The sequence below is a fragment of the Cryptomeria japonica genome, chromosome 8 (assembly GCF_030272615.1).
Source record: "Cryptomeria japonica chromosome 8, Sugi_1.0, whole genome shotgun sequence".
NCBI classification, from domain to species: Eukaryota; Viridiplantae; Streptophyta; class Pinopsida; order Cupressales; family Cupressaceae; genus Cryptomeria; species Cryptomeria japonica.
In genome coordinates, this window is record NC_081412.1 from 600208812 (window position 1) to 600216590 (window position 7779).

General features: G+C 31.4%; 1 protein-coding gene across 3 annotated transcripts; it reads right to left on the reverse strand.

The window, feature by feature from the left end:
* Positions 1-3311: 3311 nt before the first annotated feature.
* On the reverse strand, positions 3312-5215 carry LOC131049294 (cyclin-D1-1-like). Of its 3 annotated transcripts, XM_059210797.1 has the most exons (6): positions 4916-5215; positions 4645-4731; positions 4444-4539; positions 4053-4254; positions 3813-3943; positions 3312-3614 (listed from the first exon to the last, which is right to left on the reverse strand). In XM_059210797.1, the coding sequence occupies exons 1-4, from the start codon at positions 5036-5038 to the stop codon at positions 4213-4215; spliced, it is 348 nt and encodes a 115-aa protein (XP_059066780.1). In that variant the 5' UTR covers positions 5039-5215; the 3' UTR covers positions 3312-3614; positions 3813-3943; positions 4053-4212. The 3 variants fall into 3 exon arrangements, with proteins under 3 accessions (XP_059066780.1, XP_059066778.1, XP_059066779.1); XM_059210795.1 differs by having other exon boundaries at positions 4053-4539; XM_059210796.1 differs by lacking the exon at positions 4916-5215 and having other exon boundaries at positions 4645-4741.
* Positions 5216-7779: the final 2564 nt, after the last annotated feature.

Here is a 7779-nt window from a genome sequence, read left to right on the forward strand (position 1 = left end):
CATATCCCTAGTTTGGCATGGAACCTACTTTTAAAAAGTAAGTTGAGTGATGTGTGTATGTACAAGCTCTTTTGTTGAGTGGTGGATGCAATATGACTAGAGGTTTTGTGGTGCTTGCTAGGGGTGTTCTAATTGGCACCTTGTATAAGCTACATGCATGCATTATTTAGTGGAATAGTAATTCTATGAACTCTAATAAAACTACACCGGATTATTCATCACTGTCATCAAATCATCCAGAGAAGAATATTGTCGTATCTACATCTAATGCTTGTGTGTTTTGTGTAACTAAGGGTGCCCATACTTTGGAGATGAAGTTCCCCACTAGAGAAAATAATTTTGTGGCACTAAGGATCAAACCATATTAGTGAAAAGGGTCTAGGATCCCTAAAACATAAGACATTTTTTAAAGGCCTTAATGATTTTAATCTCGATTTTAACTTTTGCGAACATCGTATTGATAGAAAACAACACTATGTTTCCTTTTAATCTACTTCTTAGAAGTCTCTATGGTTTTGGATTATATTCTTCTAATATTTTTTTTCATGTTAATGTTCCTTTATTATGTAAATCTATTTACTTTTTCTCTTTCATAGAATATTATTATAGAAGGGCATATGTCTATTTCCTTAGAGGTAAATACAATATTTTCATTCAGCTTAAGGAATTCAAATCCTTTGTTGTTAACTAGACTAGTAGAAAAAATTAAGTGTTCAAGAATAAATAATGGTGGTATTTTTTGTTATGTAGAGATAGATAGATTCTATAAGGACCATGAGATTGAGAGACACAAGAAAACTCCATATACCGTATAGAAAAATAGAGTTGCAGAGAGGATAAATAGAAAACTAATAAAGAGTGCTAGGAGTATGATGAGTAGTGCTAGCCTTGAACAAGAGTTCTAGGTTGAGGTGGTAGCAACTACATATTATTTAATTAACAAATCTCAGACTTTTACACTTTTTGAAAAGACCTAATGGAAGAATAGTCTAGTAATAAGCCCTCATTGAGAAATCTTAGAGTATTTGTTGTGAGGAATATTCTCATCTGCCTAGTGAAGAAAGATCAAAATTGGAGAACTAAACAATTAAGTGTATCTTTATTGGCTATGGTGTAGGTGTGAAAGGGTACAAGATTTGAGATATAGTTGTCGAGAAGATGCTCTATAGTATAAGTGTGAAATTTTGATATTTGAAACCTTCCACTATTGGTTTGTAGCCAGAGAAAGAAGAGAAACAAAAGGAGGTAGTTCAACTTTCACCCACTCTAGAGAAAGATGAAATACACACTATTATTAGACCTAATGATGAGGAGAGCTTTGGCAAATCTGAGAGATTTAAAGATGAATGAGATCATCAACCTTAGCCTTTGAGGTGGTTTACATTTGTTTGCTGGAAAATGAAAAGGTTTGGTTATTTCTTGTTGGATTCTAGTTGCATTTTTTTTTATTACTAACACTAATGAGCCTAGGATAGTTAGAGAGGTTATGGGTCTACAATGTGCAAATTCTCTCATATGTTTTCATTATCAAATATGTATCTATTTAACATTTTTTCTTCTCAAAGTGTACATTTATGTGTGTGTAATGTGTATAACATTTGTTTCTTCCCAAATTTAATTAAAATTGTAGTTGTATCTAACTTTCTTTCCCACACAAAGTGTGCCAATGAGTGATATATAATTATAATAATTCATTTTATCAAAATATAACTAAAAATAAATTAAAAGTTTACCTGATACATCTATATATTAATGGTGAATTTAATTAGTAAGAATTAAATTAGAAATAGTTTAAAACAAATCACATCAAAATAAAAGTATATAATAACACATAAATGTATATTAATACATACTTGATGTGTAAGTTTTTTTAATAAAATATATTAACTCTTACTTCAAGAAAGAAAGGTTATGTTGATTTAAATCCACAAGGAATTGAAAATAAAGGTATGATTAATAAAAAGCCGGATAGGCCCCTACCTTTACATATCCGCTAAAAAGTGCCACCTAGGGTGCATGAGAACTGCACACCTATAAAAAAGAGTCCAAAACATAAAATAGACTAAAGACCACTAAACACAAAAAGGACCAAAGCAAAGAGATGGCCTACTGGTCATTGGCATTACTTTCGTGCCAATCCTTACCTTTTTTTTCTTCTCAAAATTACATTCACCAAATTATTCTCATTTTTTAGGGTATGTTACATTCCAATTTCACTACGAAGCCTCAAATTCAAGCCTACATCATCAAACATAATGCCTCAAATATGCTCATTAATAAAAGGTGTCAAAAATAATCCCTATAATAGAAATTATGATGTCTAATCTTTAAAATTATGTTTACTAATTACTACACACTTTTCTTCTAATACTATCCATAGAAAACTCTTTAATCATTTATGTAATCATGTTTTTGAAAATATCTAACACTTAATAATCTACACACAAATAAAATTAACTAATTTCATACTATAGAATAAGCTCTATGAACATGATAAAATTATTTTAATGATAAATTATTATTAATATAAAATACTAAAACAATCTTTGCCCATCTTAAATATTTTTTTCTCTAATCCAAACTATATCCTATGAATAACCTTATATTGCTTATCCATTCTCATGGTAACCATTAATCATCCCAACGTGAGCCATCAATCAGCAAAGCTACACAATCTGTTGAAGACGATGGTGCATAGAATGGTAGAAATACAAAGATGTGTATTAAAAAATGTATGCAAAGATCCTACTGAATTGGATGAACTACTTCAAGACTTTTAAAATGCAACACTCGAAATGAAAAATGGAAATGCAATACGGTGGTAAAAACTGGGAATCATTTTGGAAAACATACTCAATATTATTACCGTCGAACTCATTACTTCTGTATTAATGGCTTATCATGACGTGGGGTCTATTATTTGTGTAGACCCAAAGTCCCTGTTATCTCCTAATTGAATGGGTGTTGCCTTTCAGTCAATGATTTTGAGATGGATAATTATTAGGAGAAAAGTTTGAATTTTTTAAAATAGAAAACGAACTCATTTAAGATGGATAGGAGAAAAGTTCGAAATTCTTTAAATATAAAACTAAGGCGTAATTTTTCGGACAGAAATGAACGCGTAATCCAGAAAAGAACTGGAACTGAACAACCAAATGGAACTTAAATCTTTTATTTTATAATAACTAACTGAGATTTAGAGAGAAACACAACATTCGAGTAGTCAACAAATTGCAATGTAATAACTCAATCCCAATCTCTGAAAAACAGAAGAAATCCAATGCGAGTGTTTATCTTCAAAATACACCAAATCCAAAATATTTAATTTCTCAAAAAAGGCCGAAATAGTCTCGTGACCGACTGATTGACTCAAATCAATCCATTCACTTACTCGTGAGCTATACCAATTCGGATTACAAATCGTTTGGAAAAATCATAATAAATACTAAAATCTTAGCAAAATTTATCTGGGGGATTTCATTTTTTACCACCGTTGGTCCACTGCCATGTACAGTGTTTTGAGTGTGAGAGGTGCCACTTGAAATCTTATTTGTAGTAGAGAAATTGTCCATCACAAGCTGCTGCATTAAATTGTAACAGCTTATGATTTTCTCCTGCAGAAAACAGAGTAAAACATTTAGTTCTCCAGAAATCTACCCTGCGTTCCGAGCACTTTTTTTCATGATAATCTATTTCAAGACAAAATAAAGTTCAAAGATAAAATAAGCCAAGTCTATTTGCTAGGAAAGAAATATAGTTTAAAGATTAAATAAGCCATTATCGAAGCAAAATATTTAAAACTGAAATTATACTTTGTTGAATTGTTTGGAAGATAGTATGGCTTCTTTGCAATCTGCTGATTCTGTCTGTAAAACCTCCTTACAAGCACACATAATGGCTGCCGCAGCAATCGATGATGGCCGATGATCCGAGAAATCAATCACTGCAATATTGAATGCATTGAATAGGCGCTTGTCAGAACCGAAAGGTATATTTATAGATATAGTAGACTCACCAATTTTCATTCTAGAGGTTGTACTGTAACTGAATACCTCTAGTAGTATTCATAATGAAGGCGATTGTTTGAGATATCAAATCTTGAGGCACTGCATTGGTGCCTTTGAGTCTGAACAGGAGGTAATGAATGAAGTTAAAAGGTGTAATGGAGCATAATCTCCATTTTAATGTTGTCAGGATTTTGACTTCCATTTCTTATATTGTTTGAGCTTCGAAATCAAATTTTGCACCTCCGATCTGCACATTAGTTGAAAATAGAAAGCCTTGACTTTTTACCCTAACTGTTCAGTTTTTACCAGATCGAAAATTGTTGAACCACGTAAAGAAATCGAAAATAGAAAGTCTCTGACTTTTTACCATAACTGCTCCGCTTTTACCATATCGGAAATTGTTGAAGCTTGTAATAGAGCTGAGACTCTATTTTACCTGTAAATCAGTAAGTGGCGGAACCTTATCCTCCATTTTCGTAGCGAGTGACAGGCACGCAACCAATAATAACTGTAACGGACAGCCTATCCCTTGCTGTTTAACAAAAGTATTTACAAATCAAACGCAAAGAAAACTTTAACAGTACAATAATTAAAATTCAATGCAGAATGTAGCGGTGAGGCCTCAACGATGCTTTACCTGCGATTGATAGCTTGACAGAAAGCGATCCAGATAATTTACTGATAAGTATGCTGTAAGAGGTCTCAGATTATTATGCGCTTGAACCTTCAATTAAATCCACTCCTTAATTCGTATACAGAAAAACAAATTGTATATAAAGCAATTATTTTCTTGGAGTTAATGCATTCCTATTTTTACCGTCGCGTAATCTAGACAGTATTGAAATAAACTTAATAATCTGTAACAAGATTCAAAATTTTAGTTTTCTCGAGACTGAGCTCTGATATACCTTGTTCATCCAGCTGATTGCTTCTTGACGAGCCGCGAGATCTAAATCGAGGTTTAGATAACGCTCAACGTAGTCTTCACGGGGAAGATGCTCTTTCTCCTTCTGCACTAACAAAGATATCATTTCGTCGTCTTCAACAGGAAAGTCTGGTAGTGTAGTGAGCTGAATGCCTCTTTAAATTCTCGACCTTGTCCTCGGGAAAACTCGAACTCGTGACCTCATCATCCCAATCTGCATCTTCCTCGCACATAAGGTTTGACAAACAGTCAAAGTTAAGGGCCATTTTCGCAGCATCAAACATCAAATTTCACCATTTGCACTAAAGATTATAAAAGATTTTCCGCGTTATATAGATCCTTGATCGACCTTTCTAAAACTTACAAACTTGCATTATATTTACATAAACACATATATATCAGCAGAAAGTAAAATTTAAATGCCAGCTATCCACTGCAGAAAGTATTAGAAAAATGACTTTTCAATTCAGTTTCAATTTTGACCATGGAATTTAATGGTCTTTCTAATTATTTTGTCAATTTTAAATGTATATGACAATTTTAAAATTTAATAGACCATATATATGAGATGCAAAGATCATATAATATAATATAATTTTTTAATGTTAGTATATAATTATTTTAAATTTTTTAATATATTTAATATGAATTTAAAAATTTATTGACAATTGTATGTTTTAAATTTTTTCATTTATTACAAAGAGTTATCCTTGCTTTCTTGTTTTATATCATTTATAAATAATATAAATAAACAAATTGTAATATATAAGATATACATTATAATATAAACAAATTATATATTGAAGGTTTGTATTATATTGTTATATATTTTGTTGTTTATTAACACTTTAATGTACTATTATTTCTATTCAAAATTCTTCAATAATTTTAAATTATATATTATTAATATATTCTAAATATTAACTAATTATTTGCAATACTTTATTAAAGATACATTTATTTTTAAATATTTGGTATGTATGATTAACAAGATAGATAAAAATATTTTTATACATAATAACTTTACATAAAATTTCATAAATCAAACTTCTTTTGACAATTAATAAACTTTTTCAAATAAAGGATCAAACAATTATGAAATTTTATATGATACATAAGAGTGACATCAAATTCCAAGCATATTGGAAGGTAAGTAACCCTTAATCCAAACACATGCTCTATTGCACTAGATGAATGGTTAGTCACCCAATATTCATGCATAGCATAACAAAGAGATGACTTGCCTTTTATTTCAATTTAAAATGAAATAAAATTCATCAATTACAAAATATTAGCCTCATGGATTTTATAGTTTGCAAGCCAAAGCTACAAGCAATTATTTTAGACTCCTTGATTACTACTCCTCTTTATCTCTTAAGAGAAGAACACAATTTTTAATGTTTCACCACTAATCCTCCTTTTTGTACAATTTTGTTGCATCTTGAAAATCCCACACCCATTCTTGATGAACAAGACATGGCATCAATAAAAGAAACACATAGCCAATAGATGACTCATAACCATTCCAAGTAAGGTGCATAGGATCTTCAATCTTCTATAGTGGATGTTTAAAGATGTGTTGTTTCTTACTTTCTTTGTAACCAGCCAATACATGTATTATAAATAATAAAAATATGTGCGAACACATGAGAATACAATTGCCTTTAGACATGGGTCACATATATTAAATAATTTCAACCCCTATGTCGTATTGGATACTTTCCTAAGTACATGTACACCTATATATATATGCATATATTTTAATTTATTCACATATCCTAAATAGAAATATTTTTGGATGATGCAAGATTATCCTACACCCCTATATTCTCCAAAATTAAATACTCAGTCTGGAATTTTATGAGTTTCCTCTCACAAAATGGAGTTAGATGGTAAAGGTTGTTGGCATTATGGATGAATTGATTATGTGTTGCATTGATGTTTTGTCATTGATGTCAACACTAGCTATTATGGATGGTTACCGACAAATAGGTTTTTGGTTACCGGTAGAAGATCTAGTGTTATCGGAAGAAGAGATTATCTGTTGACACTTCTGACATGTTTGGATCAGTAAAATATATTTGATTTCATGTGTTATATGCTCCATGAGCATGTTTTGGTCAATTGGTATTGTCTTGGTAATTGGATGTTATCATACACTCTAGTAAACCCTTACTAGCACTGGTTTAAGGCTTTACCGGTAGAGCTTTCATTGAGGAATCATGACAAGATGCATAATTGGTGTTAGTGCAACTTCTTCATGGATTTCAGGATGCTGAAGATGTTCTTTGATTGTGCTCCAACTTCTTGAAGATGTTTCTTTGGCATGGTGGACCCAGAATAGGTCCAATACCTATCTAGGTTATGGACCGGTATCATGCTAACGTGTACTCTACACATTACCTGGATGTTCGAGATAATTTATGGATTTGTTATTATTGTTTTGGTCTTAAGCCGACATGGCATATCATTGTAATAAATAATTATGCAATGATCTTATTTGTAATATCTTTAGGTGGCCAACCTAATTGGTTTAGGCCTTAGGGTTTGTATAAATAAGAGGTAGAAACTCTTTGTAAAGTATCATGGTTATTGGGAAGGTCATGGTCAAGGAATGTAATGTGTGAATATTGTAATATCATTTAGGCAGAGGAGTTGATAGATCATTGGTGATCGAATTAGATTTAGAAGAGGATTTAGTCCTTCGGTATTGAGCTTAACAGAGACTGTTATCAAGCATCATAGATGTTATTTCTGGCAGTTCACTCTATTGGATTGTTGTCCATTTATCTTGAGAAGGTTGTAGCCTCTCTATAGTCAGTGAGACTCTTTTGTAATGAGCAGTAC